The 24,021-nt window shown below is 34.3% G+C and overlaps 1 protein-coding gene across 5 annotated transcripts in view; it reads left to right on the forward strand.

The window, feature by feature from the left end:
• FAM184A (family with sequence similarity 184 member A) overlaps positions 1-24,021 on the forward strand; it is a 149,059-nt gene that overhangs the window by 118,542 nt on the left and 6,496 nt on the right. For 3 of the 5 annotated variants that reach the window (XM_076003025.1, XM_076003024.1, XM_076003027.1), the window contains 8 exons: positions 1,545-1,757; positions 3,932-4,085; positions 6,763-6,890; positions 8,632-8,816; positions 9,260-9,406; positions 16,556-16,673; positions 18,554-18,658; positions 22,102-22,304. In XM_076003025.1, coding sequence (XP_075859140.1) covers positions 1,545-1,757; positions 3,932-4,085; positions 6,763-6,890; positions 8,632-8,816; positions 9,260-9,406; positions 16,556-16,673; positions 18,554-18,658; positions 22,102-22,304 — 1,253 coding nt within the window. The other 2 variants (XM_076003028.1, XM_076003026.1) reach the window with 2 other exon arrangements.

Here is a 24,021-nt window from a genome sequence, read left to right on the forward strand (position 1 = left end):
TCAGAGTGTTGCAGTTCCACTCTGGCTCCAGACCTATAAAATAATCCCTAAAACAGGTTTGTATAGAAGTTAATCAGTGGAATTCATAAACTTTCAACAGGTAAAGTCACTTATTCGGAAATACATTAAAATAGATTGAACATCAGTGTCATTTGTATCATTTCTCACCAGGGCTTAACTATTGCCATGAAGGAATGTGCTAATCTTTACAACTAACCTTGGTTTATAACTTTGTGCAAAGCCTTGCTAGAGAGCTAGTCATCACCCTAAGCTCACTACAGACTGTGACTGTTTGCTGCTTTTTAAAGTGAGATAGCAGCAGCTTTTTTCTGACTTCCTTTGTTTTCCAAAAAGTGGTTCTTCCTTTCTTATTTTGCATCTCCAATGATTCCCCACCTTTTCTTTCTTTCTTTCTTTCTTTCTTACCTAGGTACATTTCTTTGTGAGATAAGTGAGGCAACCAATATCTGCCTTCCATCAATCAGAAGAAAGTCTTTTACCATTACAAAACTCACTTTAAAGTTTCCACTTTTTGTTGGCTTTTTGGCCACATAAACGGTTTTACTGATATATATAAACACTCAAGTCTCTTCAGTTGCTTATGGAACACATTTTATAACTTTTTATCTGGTTCCCCTAAGTTCCTTTTGGATTTAGACTTCTTTTAGAATATGGTTGAGTTATACAGTTTCAAGTTACAATATCCTGTATATGAGAATAGAAATAGATCAAATTAAATGGTTTCATCAAACACATATATGAACATATTAAATATATACATATACATGTGTTTTATATTTTTATTCTTACAAAAAAAAAAGACCTAAACATATTAAAACATCCAGAAGTGATGCAGGCATAGTAAGGTATAACAAATCAGTTTTCCATAGTGAAAGAAAAGTACCTGATTATTATAAGGGCTAACTAGAAGATTGTGGGATGTTTATGATTTTTAAAAAACTTTAAAGTTTGCAAGTCATTTGAATTAAATCAAAATCCAATAATATATTATTTTACATAAGTATTCTTAATTATAAACTGACAAATCTTCTTAAAGAATAGGTTCTTAATTCTGAAATACTCCTAGCTAACATTTATTGAATGTGTATTGCATGCTAGAGACTGTCCTAAATGAACTATATGTAGTAACACACTTCACTTAATTCTCACCAAAGCCCAGTGATGTGTTGATACTAACAAGTGGCAGAGCTAGAATTTTAACTCAGAGCTCACAGTCTTAACTACTTCGCTTTACTACTTCACAAATAAGCAGTTTAACTTTGCATACTCTTTCCTCAAAGTGACTATAACCTAGTAAAAATGTTAGTTTTCTTATGTTTTTATTTCATGTTATGAATTTTTATTGCAGTACAACCAACATACGTGTTCATTGTATTTCTAAATGTGGGCTGCCATATTCTTTAGACAGTGGGGCCATTATTTGACTAAAGTTAATATCTTTGAAATGCTTTTTCCTCTTCGATTGGTGATTTTTAAAATATCCCTTGTATTTATTCCTCACTGCGCACCATTCTGTGGTGTAGATTTCCTTGCTGAAACAGAATCTGGAGATTCAGCTTTCCCAGTCTCAGACTTCTTTGCAGCAACTGCAAGCCCAGTTCACACAAGAACGACAGCGGCTTACACAAGAGCTTGAAGAATTAGAAGAACAACATCAACAAAGACATAAATCCTTAAAAGAAGCACATGTCCTTGCATTTCAAACTATGGAAGAAGAAAAGGAAAAGGAACAAAGAGTAAGTTTAATGTGACATATGCTCCAAAGTAATCCAATATCCTAAGAATAGTTAGCCTTGAAATTCTTAAGAATACATTTCTTGTTCCAAAAAATTACATATTGTTTTATTTAAATGTGTTTTCTAGGATGTGACTTCTTGATGAGTCACAGTGATTAAACATATATGCTAATTATACACTATAGCAGACAAATTAGACTAGAGCCAACATTTCTTTCCCATCATAATGCTAAGTTCATGATGAGACTCATATACCATGTGGCTTTTTATATAGTTCATAGTGATGAAATAAATTCAGTTAAATCTTTTAACATCATCTTACTGAGCTGCAACCGTTCTAATTATTTAATACTATTTTGTATGTATAATAGTCTTTCATTGACTTTTTAATTTTTCTTTTTCATTCTGGGTCACAAAAAAGAAATATATCCAAGGAATTTATATTTTTTTATTTCAAATTTTTTCCTTCACATTCTTCCTTTTCTATGTACAAAATTCACAATTACGTGAAATTAGAGACATTTTAAAATAGTATAATTCCATTGTATATAACCCTAAAGGCTATGTAGTAATGAAACTAATGCAGTCAGAAGACATTTAAATCAGATAGATATATTATTGGATTAGTCATATGCCAGAGTCTTCACATATCCATTTCTTGGCTCTGTAGGAAAATGTTTGACATAGTCTTAGTGTGCTTCATTTTGGTTTTAGTTCATTTCTAAACACTGTATTTTTCAATTGCTCCCAAGGACCATATTATAATTAAGATAAAGATTTGATGGAAGAATACACTTTTTCTAACAATAATTTTCACCATATTTAATGATTACACAGAAAGAGTGTTTCTTAATCCTTTTATTGGATTCAGGCACTATTATAAGAGGTATGTTGTAAAGAAATGAGTAAAACAAAAAAAGTCATGTTCTTTTTAAAACAATTAACTTTCCCCCATACAATAAGTTGTAGTCTGTTGATCTTATCTAGAAAGTCAAGGAAGTTTTTTTGGTTAAAAATTAGGCCTGATTGCATTGCTAAATAATCTACTTATTGGATACAATTTATGAACTGGAATAGCACATGAGCTTTCATATTAGTATTTTAATTTTGCACATTAGTCTTTTATCATTTTAAAAAGAACTTTATTCATTTTTAAAAAGAAATCAGAACCTGCAATTTTACTGTAATGTCCTTAGGTAGCCAGCTACCTAAGTAACATTGTCTAAACTAAAAGTCCTTTATTTTATTTGTAATTTTTAAAAACCATGCTTTATTTTTCAGAAATAAAATACTTTTAAAACAGTGAGCATAAGTAGCCAAATAATAATTTTTAAAAACAGCATTTTAGAGTAGTGATTAAAGAAAGATAGCCTTAGTTACAACATCATATTTTTCTCAGAATCATTTCATGTTATAAATTATAGTTCAAAAAACACAAAACCTTACTATCACAGTTTAATCTCTTACCTTAAAGTGCCTCGAGCTTTAATTTTTTTTTTTTTCCCCTGTGGCTGTATATCTTCTTTTAGTCATAGCCACATATAGTCTCTTCTCTCTGGCTTGGCTTTTTAAACTAATCACATGAAAGCCTTTCATATACTATTCCCACTACCTATTCTCAGAGTTTTTGCTGCTTCTCACAAATACAGGTGCAAAGAATGGCTGTAGAAAACACATACAAAAGATTCAATAGGGTTGGAGTTATAAAAGTCCTTGTAGCTTTTTTCCTAATCAGAAAGAGATCTTTTCTTGGTAATGCCTTCCTCTTCCTCTTTCCCAAGATCGTGTGCTCAGAAGAATTATTTATTAATTTTAGGTAGTTTACACCACTTAGCAGCTTTAGAAAATGATTATATTTGAAAACTGCCTTAGGTATAGGGTCTACATCTCTAGTTCAAGCAAAATGTATTGAATCAAACTGGTTTCATGATGATTTATTTATTCTACTGAAATGACCCTACTAATTTTCTTTCTAACAGTGATTATCTCATATCTAGTTTTCTTGAAAATGAAGTAAATACACGTGTATTTCTTAAATAATAACTGAGTTTTAGGAACTACTTTCTATTTTTTTTTTTAATATTGTCCCCTAGAGTCTAAACTATTATCTCTTTGGTTTGCATTTCCTTCCTATATTCTAGCATAATAATTTGAATTTGTTTCTCCTCTTCTAGGCTCTTGAAAATCATTTACATCAGAAACATTCTGCAGAGCTTCTGTCTTTGAAAGATGCACACAGAGAGTCAATGGAGGGCTTCCGGGTAGAAATGGAACAGGAACTTCAGACTCTTCGGTTTGAATTAGAAGATGAAGGAAAGGCTATGCTTGGTATTGTGAAAGGATTATAATCTTGTCATATTTATTAGTATATTCTTCTACTTAAAAATTCAATGCAAAATCACAAAGTTTTATTTTAAAAGTTTGAAACATCAAGATGAATATCTTAAGTGTGTTGCATATTTTATTTGAAGTTACCAGATGAAGAGGCGAGTAAGATGGAGCAGAATGGGTAGAACACAAACAATAGAGTTCCCCTTGGCTCTCTTGGTACTCTGGGTATGCAAGCAACACCATAGGTGCTTCCATTTGTCCTTGTGGGACTAGGTAGAGTCACCCCCTTCTTGAATGTTTTCCCCCTAGATTCATGATAGTATACTGTCCATACTGTACTTCTACTTTTCTGACTTCTAGCAGTTAATCTCATTTCCCAGTCCTATTTCTACATACATCTGTTAAATATTGCTATTTCCCAGGATTCAGCCCTGCCTTAGTTTGTTTTCTATTGCTATAACAGAATACCACAGACCAGGTAATCTATAAAAGAAATAGTTTTATGTAGCTCGTGGTTCTGGAAGCCAGGAAGTCCAAGATTGGTGGCCACATCTGGTGAAGGCTTCATGCTGCTTCATAGCATGGCAGGAAAGTGGAAGGGGAGAGGGCATGAGTGCTAGAGAGAAAAAGGGGCTGAACTCCCGCACTAGCTAGCCAGCCCATTCCTGCAAGAAAGGCATTCATCCTTCTTAATGACCTAATCGCCTCTTTTAAGGCCACATCCCCCAACACCAGGACAATGGCAATCAAATTTCAACATGCATCTCAGAAGGGACAACTTATATTGAAGCCATAGAAAACCCCTAGCCTTCTGATCTGCTTTTTTAGTCTTTAGCCCTTTCCTGATTGATTTGACTCCACATGTATAGCTCCAGCTACCATCTGTGTGCTGTGACTCAAATATGCACTTCTAGACCAAAGTTCTTTTCTTGTACATTGGATTTATATTTCTTACTGCACGTTATACAGATATTCTAACTTACACTCAACATTTTAAAATATCAGCTCACTATCTTCTTATAGTCCAAAATGTGTTTATATTCCTGTACCTCCTACTTTAATTAATGGTATCACTATTTACCCAGTTGCTAAAACAAGGAAAATGGGAGTCACACTCAGCTTTTTCTCTCTCACTGCCATATCCTGTTTGTTCCACTTTGTAGCTATTTCCTATCTGGGTTTCCTCTTTAGTCCTCTGCCATACTTAGTTTGTGTTCATACCATTTCTTACCTGGATTACTGCCAGAACTTTCTTGCATATCTCCTTTCCTATAGCACATCCTTCAGACTCCAGTCAATGCAAACTTCAGAATGCTCAAATCTCACCGTGTGACTTCCTACTTTAAATGCTTCAGTGATTCCCAATGTCCTACCTCAGTCCTACCTTCTTCCACTGAAGAAGCCCTTGATACCAGGGGAGACTGAACTTATGCTTCACATAGAGGTCTCAGGAGGAGCCTGAATTGTCTAGCTATACAAGCACAGCATTTCTTTGAAGTCTCATGTTTTAGCTTTAAAATTTATAATTTATATTTTATTCACTTATATCTATTTATTTTAATATAAAAAACAGCTTTTCCAAAAATCTTTAAGTAACATGCATATTTGAGAATATGACCATGTGTGATTTCCAGGTTCCCTCAGGCACACTGCCACACATATCCCAATTTGAGAACCATGAGCCTAAGGTTAAAGTAAAAAGCATTTTGTGCTAAAACTTTCTCAGACTCTCAGACTGGGCTCCATTTTCTTTCAAATGACCATGTGCATGGTGGCCTCCTGCAGTACCAAAGCTCTTATAGTTTGCCGGACAGACTGGGTTCTTTCTGCTTTTGCATATGGTATCCCTTCTTCCTGAATGCTTTTTTCTTTACTTGAAGAACCACTACTTGGTCTCTTAGACAGAGTTACTGTGGCAGTTCCTTTGTGACAGCTTCCCCAATTTCTCTCTCCTAGGAAATTTGGGTTTTTCCACCACTGTTCTTTCATCATATCTAACATTCATCTCTGATATCCCACTTAATTCCTTGGCATAATGTTTTCCCCTCTAGCCTATGCAGTTATAAGGACAGTGTCATATTTTATTCTTCCTTAGAATAGTTACCTGGCATTCAATAAATGTTCGTGGGTTGTATGAGATAATCAATCCCAAACTGAAATGAAAGTGATGACCTTCCAACCACTAGATGCATTTACCAGCCAGTGCTTAACATCTTTCAGGGATATTACAAAAGAATTTTTACTTGGATGGGAAGTTGTCTCCTAAATATTTCAACTCTAAAATTTTATTATTCTAATGGTGAAAGAGAAGAGTTACCATTTTCTCTCCATTAGCACTTTACCTTCAAACTACAAATGTACACAGAAATACCTTGATTCATTAACCATTTGAAATTGTTTCATATTCTCATTAAAGCTAGATGAACTTTAAATTCATGATACTATGTGATAGTCCATAGTGTTTGAATTCATGATCATTTACAGTAATCTATTAATAATTTAATGGGCATATACATGTGTTATAATTATAAAACTAATATTCTTTGACTTATAATTTTTATCTAAAGTATCAATATTTCAATAATGAATATTGAATGAATATTCAATAATGAATATTTCAATAATATTATCAATAATGAAATTTGCAAAACTTCTTTTTTTCCTTTCTTTCCAGCTTCCCTACGCTCAGAACTAAACCATCAACATGCAGCTGCAATTGATTTGTTACGGCACAGTCATCATCAAGAACTGGCAGCTGCTAAAATGGAACTGGAGAGAAGCATAGACATCAGCAGAAGACAGGTAAAATAAGAAAATTCTGTTCTGTGATGATTTCTTTCATGTGGATAGATTGAGTGTTCACAATTATTTTGTAGTAACTATTATTTTCACTAGTTATTAATTACTATCTATATTGAAGAGTTTTATTTTTAAAAGGAAATAAGTAAGGCCGGGCGCTGTGGCTCACGCCTGTAATCCTAGCTCTTGGGAGGCCGAGGCGGGCGGATTGCTCAAGGTCAGGAGTTCAAAACCAGCCTGAGCAAGAGCGAGACCCCGTCTCTACTATAAATAGAAAGAAATTAATTGGCCAACTGATATATATATAAAAAATTAGCCGGGCATGGTGGCGCATGCCTGTAGTCCCAGCTACTCGGGAGGCTGAGGCAGAAGGATCACTGGAGCCCAGGAGTTTGAGGTTGCTGTGAGCTAGGCTGACGCCACGGCACTCACTCTAGCCTGGACAACAAAGCGAGACTCTGTCTCAAAAAAAAAAAAAAAAAAAAAAAAAAAAGGAAATAAGTAGACTTTTGTATATTGGTCGTAAAATTATATTTTATTTTATGACATTTTAATTAAATGTTTTGAACTTCATTTGCATCTTGGAAAAGTGAACAATAAAACATAAATAATAATAAGAGGAATGCACTGTCCAGTAGAAATATCCATGGTGATTGACCTATTCTATACCTGTGTTACCTACTATGGTAGTCAGTAGCCATGTGGGCCAAATATGTTGATTGTGACCAAGAAACTGCATATTCATTTTTACTTTATTTTAATTAATTCAAAGTTGAGTCCAGCTGGACTATATTGGGTAGTCCAGCTATAAAAGAAGCAGGTCCTTAGGAAGAAAAAAGATAGTTCATATTTCTATATCATTCTAGCATGAGTACTATTTACACTTTTTAAACTTTGCTCTTTGGCCAAGTGTTCTCTAATTAGATAATGTGTGAGCTAGAATGTATGTATGTCTGGATGGATGGATTTTTTAAGCATAGTGCAATTAAAGCTGTTATTTATTAGTTTATTAAACTTAACTTTCACTTTGTTAGTTTTTACCTATGTTAAATGATCAGCCCAAGTCTTCTGTTCATTGCTAGAAAGTTTTAAATGAGCCACCTTGTAACCATGGATGGAAGTTATGTTCTCTTCAGCCAGGCTTACACTGAAATTGACAATGTCTAGGCCTGCAGAGCTCAGGAAACAAAAGTGACTTTTAAGGAAAATGGAATTAAAAGTAAAAAAAAGTGACTTAGGAAAATGGAAGGGAGCTTATTTGTCATATAAGAAAACTGCTATACCAGAACTAAATACACAGGGTCTGCTTTCTAAGCCATGAAGGGTGGGGTATGTGTGTGTTTTGGGAGGGCCTCTATATATGCAGATTCTTCTTAGATTAAAGGACAATGGTACCAACATTTTACTGCAAGACCATATCAAACTATATAATCTCAGCTGTACCACTGATTATAAATCATCTTTAAGTACTGGTTTCTTCATCTGTAAAATAAGAGAGATGTGTTTTTATGATCTTTTGGATCCCTTGTAATGCTGGCATTATTGAAGCTATATTATATGAACACTTCTTACAGGTATGGAAAGAGAAGAGACCTTGAGGTTATCTCATTTCAGCAGTTTACTTTTGAAGCAATGTCATAATAATTATATTTGACATTCTTAGTAATTCATTTTCTTTCCTTCAGATGAACACAAACAGAGCAGATATGTAGAAAACTTTTAAGAAATTACTTGTATTTTATAGAGTAAGGAGCACATGTGTAGAATAACAGATCTACAAGAAGAATTAAGACACAGAGAGCATCACATCTCTGACTTGGATAAGGAGGTACAGCACCTTCATGAGAATATAAGTGCCCTAACCAAAGAACTGGAATTTAAGGGGAAAGAGATTCTCAGAATACGAAGTGAATCTAACCAACAGATAAGGTATGCTATTCATTACAACAGAAAGAATATGCAGTGTTATGTGAAAAACTGTTCCCATAATATTTAGCAAATTGTTGCCTATTTTTGTGACTAGACTGCTCTTCCAGTAAGATATTGAAGACCACTTTTTAGTTTAATGACTATGTTATAATCCAGAACATAGAAGAAATGTTTATATTTTGAATGATATATATATATTCATGAACTTTGGAAACTGCACATAATTAACTAAAATCTCTTACAAATGTTACTTGAAAAAGCATTAAAGGAGACAACTTTAATACAAGCTAGAAGATTATAGCAAAGTAAGTAGCTTAATTTAGGCTGTAAACATTAATTTTCAATGTATTATACCAAAACCATTTCAAATCTGGTAGAATATAGAAAGTTTTGAAAGCTTGACCTCAGAATAACATTTTCTTAACTAAAAATAAATTAAACAGGTTGCATGAACAAGATTTAAACAAGAGACTTGAGAAAGAGTTGGATGTCATGACAGCAGACCACCTCAGAGAGAAAAATATCATGCGGGCAGATTTTAATAAGACTAACGAGCTACTCAAGGAAATAAATGCAGCTTTACAAGTGTCGTAAGTTACATTATATTCAAGAAAATTCATATATAGATAATAAACTGAGGAGCACTGTGTTTAACCTCAGATTAGCTATTTTGATTCTATTAAAAATGATAGTTATGAAAGAAAACTTTAGCGCTATATTACAGATGGTAATTGCAGTGTGATATGTTCTTTAATTAGGATCTGGCAGTCAAATGATGATTTTATCAGCTGCTACTGCTACAAATCTACTAGGATAATACTACATAATTTCTCTCAGGATCATGAACCGTCATGCCATGGTGAAAACTCAAAATATGTCCATTGTATAATGTTAAGGAAAAAACATATTTTGAACAACAGAAATATTATACATACACATGTACATACTAATAATATATATTTTATTAAAAAGGTCAAAATAAAAAATACAAAGTTTTGAATAATAGTAGTTCTCTAAGAGAATGGATTGGGAGATATTGGAGGTGAGAAAGAACAAAGACTTTTTATTTTCTATACTCAGGTATTTGATCTCTAAAATAAGCATTTAATTATTTTATTATTTTAAAAATCAATGAAGGAAAAACATTACAAGTGAAATTGCTGGTCATACGTAGTAACACCAATATTGTTAAAGCCAAAATTTCTAATTCTTACTTAAATTCTTTAAAAATATGTAATAATTTCTCTCTTTCCTAGACACTTAAAACTGCTGTTACCAATGCAGCTTGTATTCAGTCCATCTCTGTGCCCTAAACCCTGATACAATATAACTCATCTCAGAATTAATCTATTCTAAACTGCTGCTAATGGTTTATTCACCTTTAGTCTATCCTCTCCCTGTCAATTTAAAAAGATTCATTTAAAAATACATATACATATGTACACACATACTTCAATAAAGTCACAATTAGTGACTAATCCCTTTACCCTCAGTGTCAAAGTCAAATGTAAACGCTTAGCTCCAATGTGCCTTATTCTACATCATCCAACAACAACCTTTATTCCCTATCTGTCTTTTTATCAGCCAAGCTGACCTTCATTTCCTTCTAAGATTCTTCTGTGTTGTCAACTACATTCTAGAATAACCTCCGACATTATTGATTACCTTCCTCAAATCTAAAAATCATTTCTTCCTATTTCATCCATGTAATAGGTCAGTCTCACAGTAAATATTGTTACATACATAGCCCCCCCACACACACACTCTCTCACACACACACACACACACACACACACACACATTAAGCCACAACAGAACAGCCCCCAGTTGTTGGCATTTATTTGAGTGTCCTCTGAGGTGAGGTGCTTTTTTCTGATGGACATATTCAGAATCTTCATATTAGCAGGCACTCAGTGAATGTTTCATGAATTAATTTTATGAAGATTCCCCATCGGCTGGGCATGGTGGCTCATGCCTGTAATCCTAGCACTCTGGGAGGCCAAGGCAAGGAGGATTGCTTGAGATCAGGAGTTTGAGACCAGCCTGGGAAGAGCGAGACCTATCTCTACTCAAAATAGAAAAATTGGCCAGGCGTGGTGGCATGCGCCTATAAATCCCAACTACTTGGAGGCTGAGGCAGGAGGATTGCTTGAGCCCAGGAGTTTGAGGTTGCTGTGAGCTAGACTGACACCCTGGCACTCTAGCCCAGGTAACAGAGCGAGACTCTGTCTCAAAAAAAAAAAAAAAGATTCCCCATCTCATTTACCACTTCATAGCTGCCCTTGAAATGCTGAGAAGACTCATGTTAATTTTCTAACCACTGTGATTTTGGTGTTTGCTGTTATTAGAGGTAATTTTTAAATCCTGTTCAGCCACAGTACGAGCTCAGGTATCTGCCTTGTATAAGAAAGACCTCATAACCTCATGTATTTTGCAGAAATGAGATATAATAAACCTCAGTGCCTCGGCTGTCATTTCTCCTGGCCTCAGTGTTATTCATCAGGCAGAGGCTGAAACCCTGGCATCCCCCACTTCATACTCTGAAAAAACATGCTCACAAGAAGAATAACCTGTTTGTCCGTGTGTCCTGTCTCCTTAGGAATGTTACTTTACAAAGAGTAAAGGTTGTGTCTTTGTTTTTACTTTATTCTTTTGTATATGGTTTTGCACATTGTGAATTTTCAGTAGATAGTATGAATAATAACTTAGTTCTTCTGTATTATGATCATTTTTAATAATTGAAGAATTAGTTTTGCAGATAAGTAAAATATTTATCTGCTTTTCTAGACCCACCTTTCATTTTATATTTTAACTTGGGTCCAAGCTAACTGTATTTCTTTTTTCACCAGAAACCTGCTGCAGTCATAAAATTAGCCTCTAGATTTAGGTGTTTACTCTTTTAGATAAAAACAAAACACACATAAAATTTATTCTCAACCAGTGCTTCCAAAAGATTGTCTGCGATAATGAAAATGTTCTGTATCCACTCTGTCTAGTACATAAGCTAAATAAGCTACCACAGATGGCTATTGAAACTTGAACTGTGACTAGTGGAGTTCAGGAACTGGATTTTAAAATTTCACTTAATTTCAATTCATTTAAATGTAAATAGCCACATACAGACTAGTGGCTACCCTACTGGAAAGCAGTTTTAGACTGCTGGATATTTCTGGCCCATACCCTTAAATGCAGCCAGTTTGGATCTGCAGAATGGTTTGGATTTAGACAGAGGTGGTGAGAGTCTATTCCAGCATGTGAAGCTGGGGGGAACAATATCTGAACTATTCCCAGCTGTTCCCAAGAACTAGAGTACCCCACTGAAGTTCCAAATCAACTGCACCCAGGCTTTAAAACCAAAAAAGTCCTGTGGTTTCTTAGAAGGTAGTAGTGGAGGGACTAAGGAACATGGCTCAGCCTGCCTGGCCAAAGCCGGGAGCCAAGGAAGCTCTGGAGCAGCTGGAAGCTTCTTGCTTCTGATCCTGCCCTAGATACCGGTAGACTCCAGGGAAGCAAATCTAAAGGATAGAAAATGTCCTTTAAGTATTGTAGAAATGGTGAGAAGAGTCTACATCTCTTATGGAGTGATTATTAGAAATCCTCAAGTGCTGGAAACTAAAGTCTTCTTAGATTTTCAGGGAGTTCTATAGAAATTTTATTTTCTGTGGTGATACAGTATCTTAGTAAAAACCTCATATCTAATAAAAATGTCATGGTTTTCATTTGTTTTAGAAACAAATGAGAGAATGGGCTATTTGATTTTATCCAAATGATTCGTAAAGAAAGTTTAAGCTAATGGAAATATAGTCTAGGGTCATGGCAGATCATTCTTATGCAAAAAAGATGGCTCACAGATTATTATTGATTGTTTAGGTTTAATATACCTTAAATTCTTACTCTGCTGAACAAAAAGATCATTTCTTCTTGAGAGAAATGTTGAGTTTCTGTACTTGGATTTTAAATAGGTCAGTAATCCCTAATTGAGAACAAGCACTCCACCACCTCAGAATTACTGTTTCTTTAAAAGTTTTAAATCCTTTCATCTGTAATATCCTAATAATTTTTGTTGTTGTTTTTGTTTGATTTTTAATTTACCATTCAGGTTATTTTCATAAGCTTTGTGAGGTAAGGAAGTAGTAAGTAAGTAGTCTTGTCACAAGTCAGAGTCTGTGCTCATAATGTAGGGGGAAAGAAAAGTTCAGTGTTAAAAGGTTGCAATTACTTTATTTCCTTTCCATAATACAGGATTGATATAATAGAGTTTTTCATCTTTGTACATTAAAGTTCCAGAATATATGTGTACCTAACAGTACTGCTATTTGGCTCTGAAATCTCAAATTAACTGATTTTTTTTTGTCCTTTTTTTTTTTTTTTTTTTTTAACAGCATAGGAGGGACTATACCTTGGAAGCTTTCAATACTGTTTCTTAGGCATTTGTAATTTAGGCCTGTGTTGTCCATGAACCATAGACCTTGACCTATATATTCTCAGGGCCAGAAAACAAAATCAAATCAGGGCATGCATGCCTGGTGAGAATCCATCAGTGACCCTAATTAGTAATTTTATGTGTTCTACTTCTCCTTTCTGTTCTTTCTGTTACTTTTAATGGAAATCTGTATTTTGAATAAAAGGCTACATGTACTTGTGTGGTACTCATGAGGCAGTGTTTCCCAGGCTTTAATCATTCCTATAACTTTGGAAATTTGGTCATTTCCAGCTATTTATAATAAATTTTTCTTAATATTTTTTAACTGACTCATATTAACTTAAACATTTTCATAGGAAAACTTTATATCACTACAGCAAAACCTTTATCACTACTAAAAATCTTATCCCTTCTTCTGAATAGAAGCTAAGCTATAATTATATAAATGTAAATTCTTTGAAAATAAAACACAAGATTCTAGCTAGCATTGATGCTCAAAGTGCACGTGAATGTTGTAAAATAGGGTAATAAACATATGCTACGAAGTCCATTTAAGATACATAGAACCAAACAGACTTTCTCCTTCTTGTGATCAGAAATATTAAAGAAGAACAAACTTAAAAATCACGTGTATCACCAGTTGTTCACACCTGGTCTTTTGAGAAGCAGTGCTGATACAGAGAGCTGCCTAGGGCAACTGAAGAAAGGGAAAATGTTGAATAGTGTTGGCTTTCTTAAAAGGGATATCGGAATGGTACCAAGTTTTCTTCCTATGAGAATTTTGGATTATTGAAATATATTTGCAACTTAAATCTATATCATACTACTTGTTCTCTCCTTTAATGCTTTCCCATTTGTGTTTATAAGGATCATGTTTCTTCAATTTAATCAATTATTTTTCCTCTTTTATATCCAGTTATCTTTTTAATTAAATATTTTTGGAGATGTAAAGATATTTTGTGGAGAGGATTAACTGATAATAATTCTGTAGGTGAAGAATGTTTAAGCTAAATAAAAACACTAGAATTTGGATTCAGAGCATACCTTTATTATGCAAAAATGGTGGTTCAGAGATTATAACTAATTGCTTTAGATTCACTTTACATAATTTTCTTTGTACTAGAACAAAAAGAAATAATAGTTTTAAATAAGGCTTTACATTTAGTTGTTTAGCTACCACTTATACCAAGTATTCTTGATCAGCTGCAGATAGCAGTTAAAAAATCTTGTACTTTGCTTTTAATGATAAAAGAAAGGACTCTAGTGACATCTTGTGGCATGTCCAGCATAAAACCTAAATGCCTTTTTCCTTGATAAGATCAGTATTTCTCAATCTTCTTAAAACCTTTTCTCATAAAATACTTAACCCTTTGCACTCAGATGTCGAGTGTGACTCGATGACTCGACATGGTTAGCATCGGTAGCAGCTCATATGTCGAGCCACACTCGAGATATAGTTTCACGGGGGGGGGGGGGGGGGGGATATTTTTGTCTATTTTTCCAGTATCTTTTCTTGTTTTCATTAGCATCAAAGGACAAGTAAAATGTAAATGCAGAGATGGTACACTAACTTCCAGGGGTAGACTATTATCCACTAACTTAGAGCAACTTTTAGATGGAAACCTCCATATAATCACACCTCACCCTAACAAAAAACAACAAAAAACACAAAGATTGTGTTGTTTGTTCTAACAGAAAAATCAAAGGAGGAAGAAGAGAGATGATTTATATTTGCTAAACGTGAATGTAAACCAGGTCTTCACGTGGGTGAATGTTTCAAAAAAATCACACCATGAAAAATTATAGAGATTAAAATTACTCTTTGAATGTATCAATAATTTGAAATATAAAAAAACCCAAATAAGTTTGTATGAAAAGAAACTCCAGTTTTTTATTCTACTGCTGCGCTTTGTAAAATCTGGGGTATTTAAAAAATTAACTCCTGAGTAGAATAAAGAAATCGAGAAAAAAGCAAGTGAGTGCAAAGGGCTAAGTTACCCTTGCCATGTCGTGATAAAATGCAAGTTCACTTTATGCGAGCTCAGTGAACAATGTTTTTCACTTAGTTTGCATTGTCACAAAAGAACAAAAGTGGAGTTAGTGAAACCTACACATTGTACAGATCACCTGACACTGAACTGAAAAAGTCCCCGCTGATCCTTGGACAGTCACTTCCTAACCCCACACTTCCTCCTCACCCTCCTGCCTCCCTACATCCCAGATTAGAACTTTGGGAGGAGGGCTGGCAGGGTGCCACATGTTATCTCCAGACCTTTACCTGGGCTGAGTTAGTGGAGGGGTTTTATGGTGCTCGAATACACAAAGATTCTGGCGTGCCTCTAGGATCTCGGGGAGAAGAAGGGCGGTGGGCAACAAGAGGGCAGGAGTGGATCACTGATTTCTAGAAGTTATTCAATATTTGTTCAGTGAATAGTTTTTTTCTGTGAATCTTCATTTATCATAATTTTATTAAGCCTTAAGTTCTATCATTTATATTCTGAAAACAATAAAATTTTAATGTTTCTAATGATTTGCCTTTTCTAAAACTGAAAGTGCTTTTTTCTAAACTAAGCCAGTAGTTTCCATTTGCATTGTCTTCAGTCTGCCCTGTCCCATATTCTTAGACTCCACAGGGTGTGTCATCTCTGCTTCTAAAACATGGCCTGTATTTTAGTGGTCAGTGGCATTCAAGCCTATTAATATCTCATGTCATTCAGGGCAGAATAGGCTTAAATAGGAATGTAATTCTTCTCTTACCTGATGAACCTTTTTAAAAGTTTATATGTATTAGCTGATAATACAGAATTTTTAAACTGTGTTCTCCATAAATCAGGAAAGAATGATGTCATACATGTGTGTCCTTTGTTCCCCTTTCCTCTGTATCTTTCTTTTCTCATCCCTTTTATATGTTACCAAGCCTTATGTCATCACACAATATGGTAAGCACTCCTAATAGTAAGCCTACATTTCTAACATCAAACCTGTATTTATTAGGTTAGTATCATTCAGCACATGATTTTCTCTGTAGAGCTCACCTCACTTCATCTCCAAATACTCTTGAATGACTTAAATGAGTAAATTCTTTAAAAAGTAACATGCAAAGCCTTTAATAACATTATCTACCCCTGTAAAGCCTTTAACATAAGAGTATAGCTCTTGAAGAAATCATGTCATTTTACTTAAAAGTTTTAAGGAAAAAAATGTTATATTTCAAATTTTTGTGTGTGTGTTTAACTAGACTAATTTTTAAAATGTAAGTATTACCAAAGAATGTGTCTGAATCATATCAATGAGCTAAAGGCTTTCTTGTTTTTAGACTAGAAGAAATGGAAGAAAAATATCTAATGAGAGAATCAAAACCAGAAGATATACAGATGATAACAGAATTAAAAGCCATGCTTACAGAAAGAGACCAGATCATAAAGAAACTAATTGTAAGATATTTTGGTTTTGGTCTAACCATGTTAGTAATCAATAGACTATTGATTGGGATAACATGGGAAAACATTTTTAAGTAATGCTAAATGAAAATAAAAAGTACAAAATATGTGCATTGTAGAACTGTGCATTAAAAGTTTTTTAAAATGTTTATGAATAAGGATAATATAAAATAATATTTAAAATTTAAATTTGATATTAGGGTAAGAGAATTGTGCCTCTTTCGTATTTTTTAAAAAAGAAATAGTCTTTTTGATACATATGGAATGTTTAATATGTCATTACCAATATACAATTAATATACTATAAGAGTGTGTATATGTGTGTATTATACATGTAGAATTAGAATTTGCTAGGAAAGAATAGTAAGCACATCCATGTATTAACCAGTATTGTACAATTTCAGGTTAATCATGTTAATTTCTGTTCCACCAAACATTTATGCAAAGAGATACTCTATAGAAAAAGGGCTCTATGGCTACATGAATTCTCTTGGAGGGTCAGAAACACTAAAGTTTTATGGGATCTGAGAAGTCCATCAGGCAGGAAAGCAGAGATTTAACTATAAATCCACTGCCTTCATCAATGCTACTATTCCTAAGAATAAAAAATACATAAATGTTTTAAAATTCATAAAATATTTCAGAATCTTCTAAAATTACACATCTTAATGAGTAATTAAAATATTGTTTTTTACTGCCACTAACAAATGGAAATCTTTCACAGTGAAACTAGAAATAGAATGCTAATCACTCTTCATGCTCATTGATCTCTTCAACTGAAAACTTTGGACTTTAGCATGCAAAAAGAGCACAAGGGCAATATTTATTTCTGACATCCTTTTTCCTCAACACATCCCTTTTAACATTTAGGAAAGCCAGCCTGTTATCTGAGACTAGAAGTTCCTGCTGAAAGCAACAGGTATAAGTTGAAGACAACAGATGGTATCCAAGAGCAGGCTTTGGAGAGACAATGTGCTGCTTCAACCCACCAACCACCCAGTTTTCCAAGTCCAAGTATTGTGAACATGAGCACAGGCCTTATCAATTGCTGTATCTGCTAGCAGTAGACTCATGGAAAATTATCGGGAGGTGTTATAGATATAATTGTATTTTATCCTCACAACAGAAAGAGCAAAGTAGCTTTTGAAAGCAGCACAGCGAGTCAGCAGTGACAGAGCCAAGAATGTAGCCATTACTTAACTGACAGTGGTAGGTAACCAAGAGGGGGATGAAGAATCTAGCGCTACCATTAATAGATTCCACTGGAACCTAGTTCTACTAGCGCACAACTTTGCATTCTCACATGCACTCTTCTGTTTACTTATGGACTTCCCACAGTCCGCTTATTCAATTAGCACATCTTGTTTAAGACAAAGGTAAAGCCTTTATCTTTGTATGGGCCATTCGCTTTTTCCCTGTTCTGTGATTACCATTGCAATAATAGATGGATGTCTCATATTAGGTGAGATCAAATCTGTTCACAATACTGAAGAATAGTAATTTATCACAGTGCCATCCTCATCTGTGGAAATAACCGTTCACACAACTATATGAATGTAAGTTAGACCTGCTAAACTGCACAGTTAGCCCTGTGAAACAGAGATGGGACTAAATAAAACATTTAGAACCCAGTCTTAGAGAAAAAGGCATGAGAGGGTAGAGTCAAGCCCCTGAGTATAGAGTTTAAAAGGTGTTGAAGACTTACCAGCAATCTTTAAAACAGCAGCAATTAGGCACAGAAATCTTTGAACAAGGCATATACATCTACATTCAGGTTTTATATTAAATTTGGAATGAAATGGCATTTAAACAATTAAGTTTTTTAAAATATTCACAGAAAATATTTAAAAGATGTTTATAATTCTTTTGCATAGGAGGATAATAAATTTTACCAGCTGGAATTAGTCAATCGAGAAACTAACTTCAACAAAGTGTTTAACTCAAGTCCTACTGTTGGTGTTATTAATCCATTGACTAAGGTATGTGCTATAAACACTGTAAAATAGGGATGTGGTTTAAAACTTGACTAAAAATTTGGTAAAATATTTGGAGCAGCATAGGATAAAGTTCCTAAAAATGTTTTTTTTAATTTAATAATCTAGCACTAAAATTTATGAATTATTTGTCTTCATTTTCAGAATGAGACTCTTAATACTCAGATTCCTTAAAATATTATTTTATCAATCTTATAAAACCTTGAGCCTACGTTTTTTTCATATTTCCAAAGAATAAACTTTTAACTCTCCTTAAGACAGTTTTTTGTCATTTCCTTACTGATCACATACCTATATGGGGCCCAGAAAAATACTCCAGTTCTGAATACCCAGCAGCTATCCCTAGCTTAAGGCTTGACTTAATTTTTTTCTTGAGACAGAGTGTCATTCTGTTGCTCAGGATAGAGTGGTCATAGCTCACTGCAGCCTTGAACTCTTGTGCTCAAGCAATCATCTTGCCTCAGCCTCCCAAGGAGCTGAGACTACAAGTGCATATCAACACATCTGGCCAATTTTTTTTTATTATTATTTTTTGTAGAGATGAAGTCTCATTATGTTGCCTAGGCTGGTCTAGGACTCCTGCCCTCAAATGATCCTCCTGCCCTCAAATGATCCTCCTGCTTTGGCCTCCCAAAGTGCATCACAGGCATGAGCCACTGTGCCCAGCCAGGCCTAACATCTTAGTGGACCTTAAGTTGACATGCATTTTGTTACCTACCATTTTTCAGAGAAGGGCTTTACTTCTTTCAGTCTAACAACTGTTCTTGATAATTAAAACTGAGTATAATTTATTTTGATAATTTGTCACTCTCTTAAGACAAATAGAAGAGCCTTGAAATGGATGTGTCTAAGTCTTGCACATCCTTGTACCCTACCTTCCCATGGTTCCAATCATAGTGCTTTCAGTACAGTAGATATTCAATAAATATTTGTTTAGATGCAAAATTTCATCACATTCTCTATAAGCCACCACAAATTATTCTGTGAATAAAGCAAGTAATAAAGAATAAATAATTGTATTTATCAGCTTCACAGGAATTATGAATCTTTTGGCAGAAGTCAATAGTTGAATAAATAAAAGTGCTAGTTCTAAAGCCATTTTTTAAATTCATATTTTATTAAGTTTCATATCATACCCTTACCCAGAAATTTTGCTTTCAAATATCATAAAACTTCTCTGCTAAGAACACTGACTCTATCCTTCCATTACAAGTTAAAGTGCTCCAAACTTTAAATGTGAATGCTTTGTAGAATAGAATGACTAAAGTAGACAGGCATGTAGCTTTATTTTCAGAACCTAAAATACTGCCTGGCACATAGAAAGCTCTCAATAAATAATTGGTAAATGAATGACTATAATTAATTTTCATTTTTAAATTCATAATTTAACATGAAATAAGCTTTTAATTATAAAGCAAGATTTTGAATCTTGTGGAAATAACATATACTAGAAATATTTTAATTTATTAAAATTAAAATTTTAACTACAAAATCATTACTGTAGAATTTTATCAGTGATAATTTTGATTTCTTAAACTAGAAACCTTAAGTAGGTTTAATTATGCCCTCTGGTGACTAGAATAAGAAAATGCAAAAGATACATCTCTGTAATAACTTTTAAACTACTTTTGACTCCTATAGTGACTTGACTTTTCACAAGTAATTCTAAAGAAGATATTCTTCCTTTCTTTTTCTGGTTATGCTAATATAGGCTTCTTGTCAGAGACTCTTGTCACAGAATATGACATAGAGGAAAATGTCTAGATAGTGAGATGATTATACGTAAAGGAAAATTACATCTTGTGTATTAATTGCATTATTTCCCAAACTCTGAAGTCATTATGCAACACATTATTTCTCAAATTTAATTAGCATATTTCTAATTAGCAAAAGATAAGAATATTCTAAATATCTTACATGTTAATTTTTATTCCTCATAGGAAGATGATTATCATGGATTGTAGAGGTGTGAATAAAATACTTTGAGACTAAAGTTAATGATTTGTAAGCTGATAAATTTTAATAATCTGCGATCGGATGGGTTTTTTTCTTTGTTTTTGGTTTTTTTTTTTTTTTTTTTTTTTGAGATAGTGTCTTGCTCTGTCACCAGGACTAGAGTACAGTGGCTTCATCATAGCTCACTGTAGCCTCAAACTCCTGGGCTTGAGCAATCCTCCTGCCTCAGCCCCCTGAGTACCCGGAGATACAGGTGTGTGCCACCACTTCTGGCTTATTTTTCTATTTTTTGTAGAGACAGGGTCTCTCTCTTGCTTAGGCTGGTCTCAGACTCCTGGCCTCAAGAGATCATCCCACCTTGGCCTCCCAGAATGGGAGATCAGGTTCAGGAATCTGATTCAGGATTACAGGCATAAGCCACCACACTCAGCCTGTATGCCTCTTTTTATTTGTTAATCTTTTTAGTTTTTTATTTTTGAGACAGTCTCACTCTGTCACCTGGGCTAGAGTGCCATGGTGTCAGCCTAGCTCACAGCAACCTCAAACCCCTGGGCTCAAGTGATCCTCCTGCCTCAGCCTCCCAAGTAGCTGGGATTACAGGCAAGCACCACCATGCCTGGCTAATTTTTCTATTTTTAGTAGAGATGGAGTCTTGCTCTTGCTCAGGCTGGTCTTGAACTCCTGAGCTCAAGTGATCCTCCCGCCTCAGCCTCCCAGAGAGTTAAAATTACAGTCATGAGCCACCGCACCAGCCTGTTAATTTTCAAGATGGATTAAAACAATAAAAAATATTGATTACTATTGTTTTATAACCTTTACATTAAAAAATATGAGCCAGTTAACAATACTGCCAATTAATTGGGAAATTAGACTTAATTATGCAGATTTAATTTTCTCTCTTCAGAAAGATGTCACAGTGAATTTAAAACCAAATTATCTCTCTAAGTCAGCTTTAAGTCTTAAGTAGAAATGTATGATTTGTTTCAAACTACATTGCCAAGCATTTTCTCATTCCTTTTTTTTTTTCAGGCAAGAACTGCCTCCCTTTGACAGATGGCTAAATTTCATGGACCTTTCTTAAAATTATGTTTAACTTTACCCCTTTCTCCTAACTTTAGCCTGAATCCATTTAACCTTGTGGTATCTGCAAGACCTGCTCTTTCCCCCCTCTTTTCCCCTTTGCTACCAGTGTTCTTTACCTCTTGGCACCCTTTTTACCTCCCTCTCCCCTCCCTATAAACCACTCCTAAGTACTTCCTCATTCTTTCTGTCCTTTGAGGATTCCATGTAGATAAAGAACACCTCCAAGGATTCCCAGACCACAGTTTGGGTAACACCAGTTAATTTTAACATCTTAATTTAACATAAAGCTTCCAAAATTTATCCATGCCAAATTTCTATTTTCTCCTGTGCCTATTTTCTCATTTGTCCTTACGCAGGGACTATCCTCACATGTATTATTTTTAATGCAGCAAAAGAAGAAGAATGATAAATCACCAACAAACAGGTTTGTGAGTGTTCCCAATCTAAGTGCTCTGGAATCTGGTGGAGTGGGCAATGGACATCCTAACCGCCTGGATCCCATTCCTAATTCTCCAATCCACGATATTGAGTTCAACAGCAGCAAACCACTTCCACAGCCAGTGCCACCCAAAGAGCCCAAGACATTTTTGAGGTGAGCCCCGTCTCACCAATGGTTTTTTTCTTTTCTTTTTTAACTTGAGCAGTTTACCTTCTTATATTGCAGAAGTCCACTACTTTAAGAACAACCTAATAAAAGAAATACTACTGTGAAATATTTTCAAAATGTATTTATCACCTCTCTAAAGAACTCCCTCTTGACTCTGTTAAAAATATTTTTTCTAATTTCTTACCAATTTTCTAAATGCTTGGAGAGGTGTTAATGTAATTCATATGCTTAGAATTTTAATACTTATGGATAAATAGTTCATTTTTAGTATTTTCACCAATTTTTCATTAATAATCCATCTTTATTATAGAACTTTAAAATTTATTAAGTGGTTTTTGTTTCTTGTATATTTATTTTTTCCCCTTTCTTGTTTACCAAGCTGATTTGTAAATATATGTGCTTATTGCCAAAATAAAAAATCTGAAAGCACTGGGAACTTGATATACTTAAGCAAAAAATAAATTTAGAAAAAATAATTTTTTAAATTGACATTCCAATTTTAAGTTATCTCAGAGTTCTTTTTTTTTTTTTTTTTTTTTTTTTTTTGAGACAGTCTCACTTTGTTGCCCAGGCTAGAGTGAGTGCTGTGGCATCAGCCTAGCTCACAGCAACCTCAAAATTCTGGGCTCAAGCAATCCTACTGCCTCAGTCTCCCGGGTAGCTGGGACTACAGGCATGTGCCACCATACCTGGCTAATGTTTTCTGTATATATTAGTTGGCCAATTAATTTCTTTCTATTTATAGTAGAGACGGGTCTCGCTCTTGCTCAGGCTGGTTTCGAACTCCTGACCTCGAGCAATCTGCCCGCCTCGGCCTCCCAGAGTGCTAGGATTACAGGCATGAGCCACCACGCCCGGCCCAGAGTTCTTGATTAAATGTATTAACAAGTAAATTTTGAATGAAATACATTGTTCAACCATTAAAGTTAGAAAGTACTGTTGTTTTATGTTCACCTTACTATTAGAATTTTGCCGCTTTAAGTTTATTTTTTTTCTTCTTCTCATTAACTGTTAGCAGTGTCACAAGTAATAGAAGCAGACTCTTTGGGGGGGGCTAGGTGATTAATGACATAATTAATGACTACTTTAAATAATAAAAAAGTAGCAAGAATGAAAAACAGTCAGATACACCTCTGAATGTGTCTCCTGCTAAATATTTTGTGTTGCTTATTTTCCCTTGTGCATGAGTGTGTTCAGGTATCAATAAGATGCATGTGCATGAGCTCAAGGAACATGACTACTGGAGTTTCCATTACACATTGTTGCGTGCCTTGTAATTTTCCCCAAAAGACGGTAGGGATTCTTTTGTTTTCTCAAGTAGCCCAAAGAATCTTTAGTTAGAATTAAGATAAGTATGAACTATATAACTGTGAAGATAGAGGGGGAATTGGATTTTTAATGTACTCCTTTTCCTGGAGTATTTGATAATGGAATTGTGATTATGAAAATGATAGTTTAATATAAATAGGCGCATAGTTAAAAATACTGTACCTCGATTTAGTTACTTCATTTAGTTATATTTAAGGACACATCTGTAAGAATCAAATGTCTGTGTCAGATTCTGAAGTTTTAATGAAAAGGGAAAAAGGTGCTGAAAGAGGAATATTATCTTATTCTCTTATTTCCTACTGAAATTTTTTTTTATTCAAAGAAGGTGACATTATTTTTCAGAATTGTTTAATTTTTGTTTTTGTAAATTGTG

This window comes from Microcebus murinus, chromosome 5 (assembly GCF_040939455.1).
Source record: "Microcebus murinus isolate Inina chromosome 5, M.murinus_Inina_mat1.0, whole genome shotgun sequence".
Taxonomy (NCBI): Eukaryota; Metazoa; Chordata; class Mammalia; order Primates; family Cheirogaleidae; genus Microcebus; species Microcebus murinus.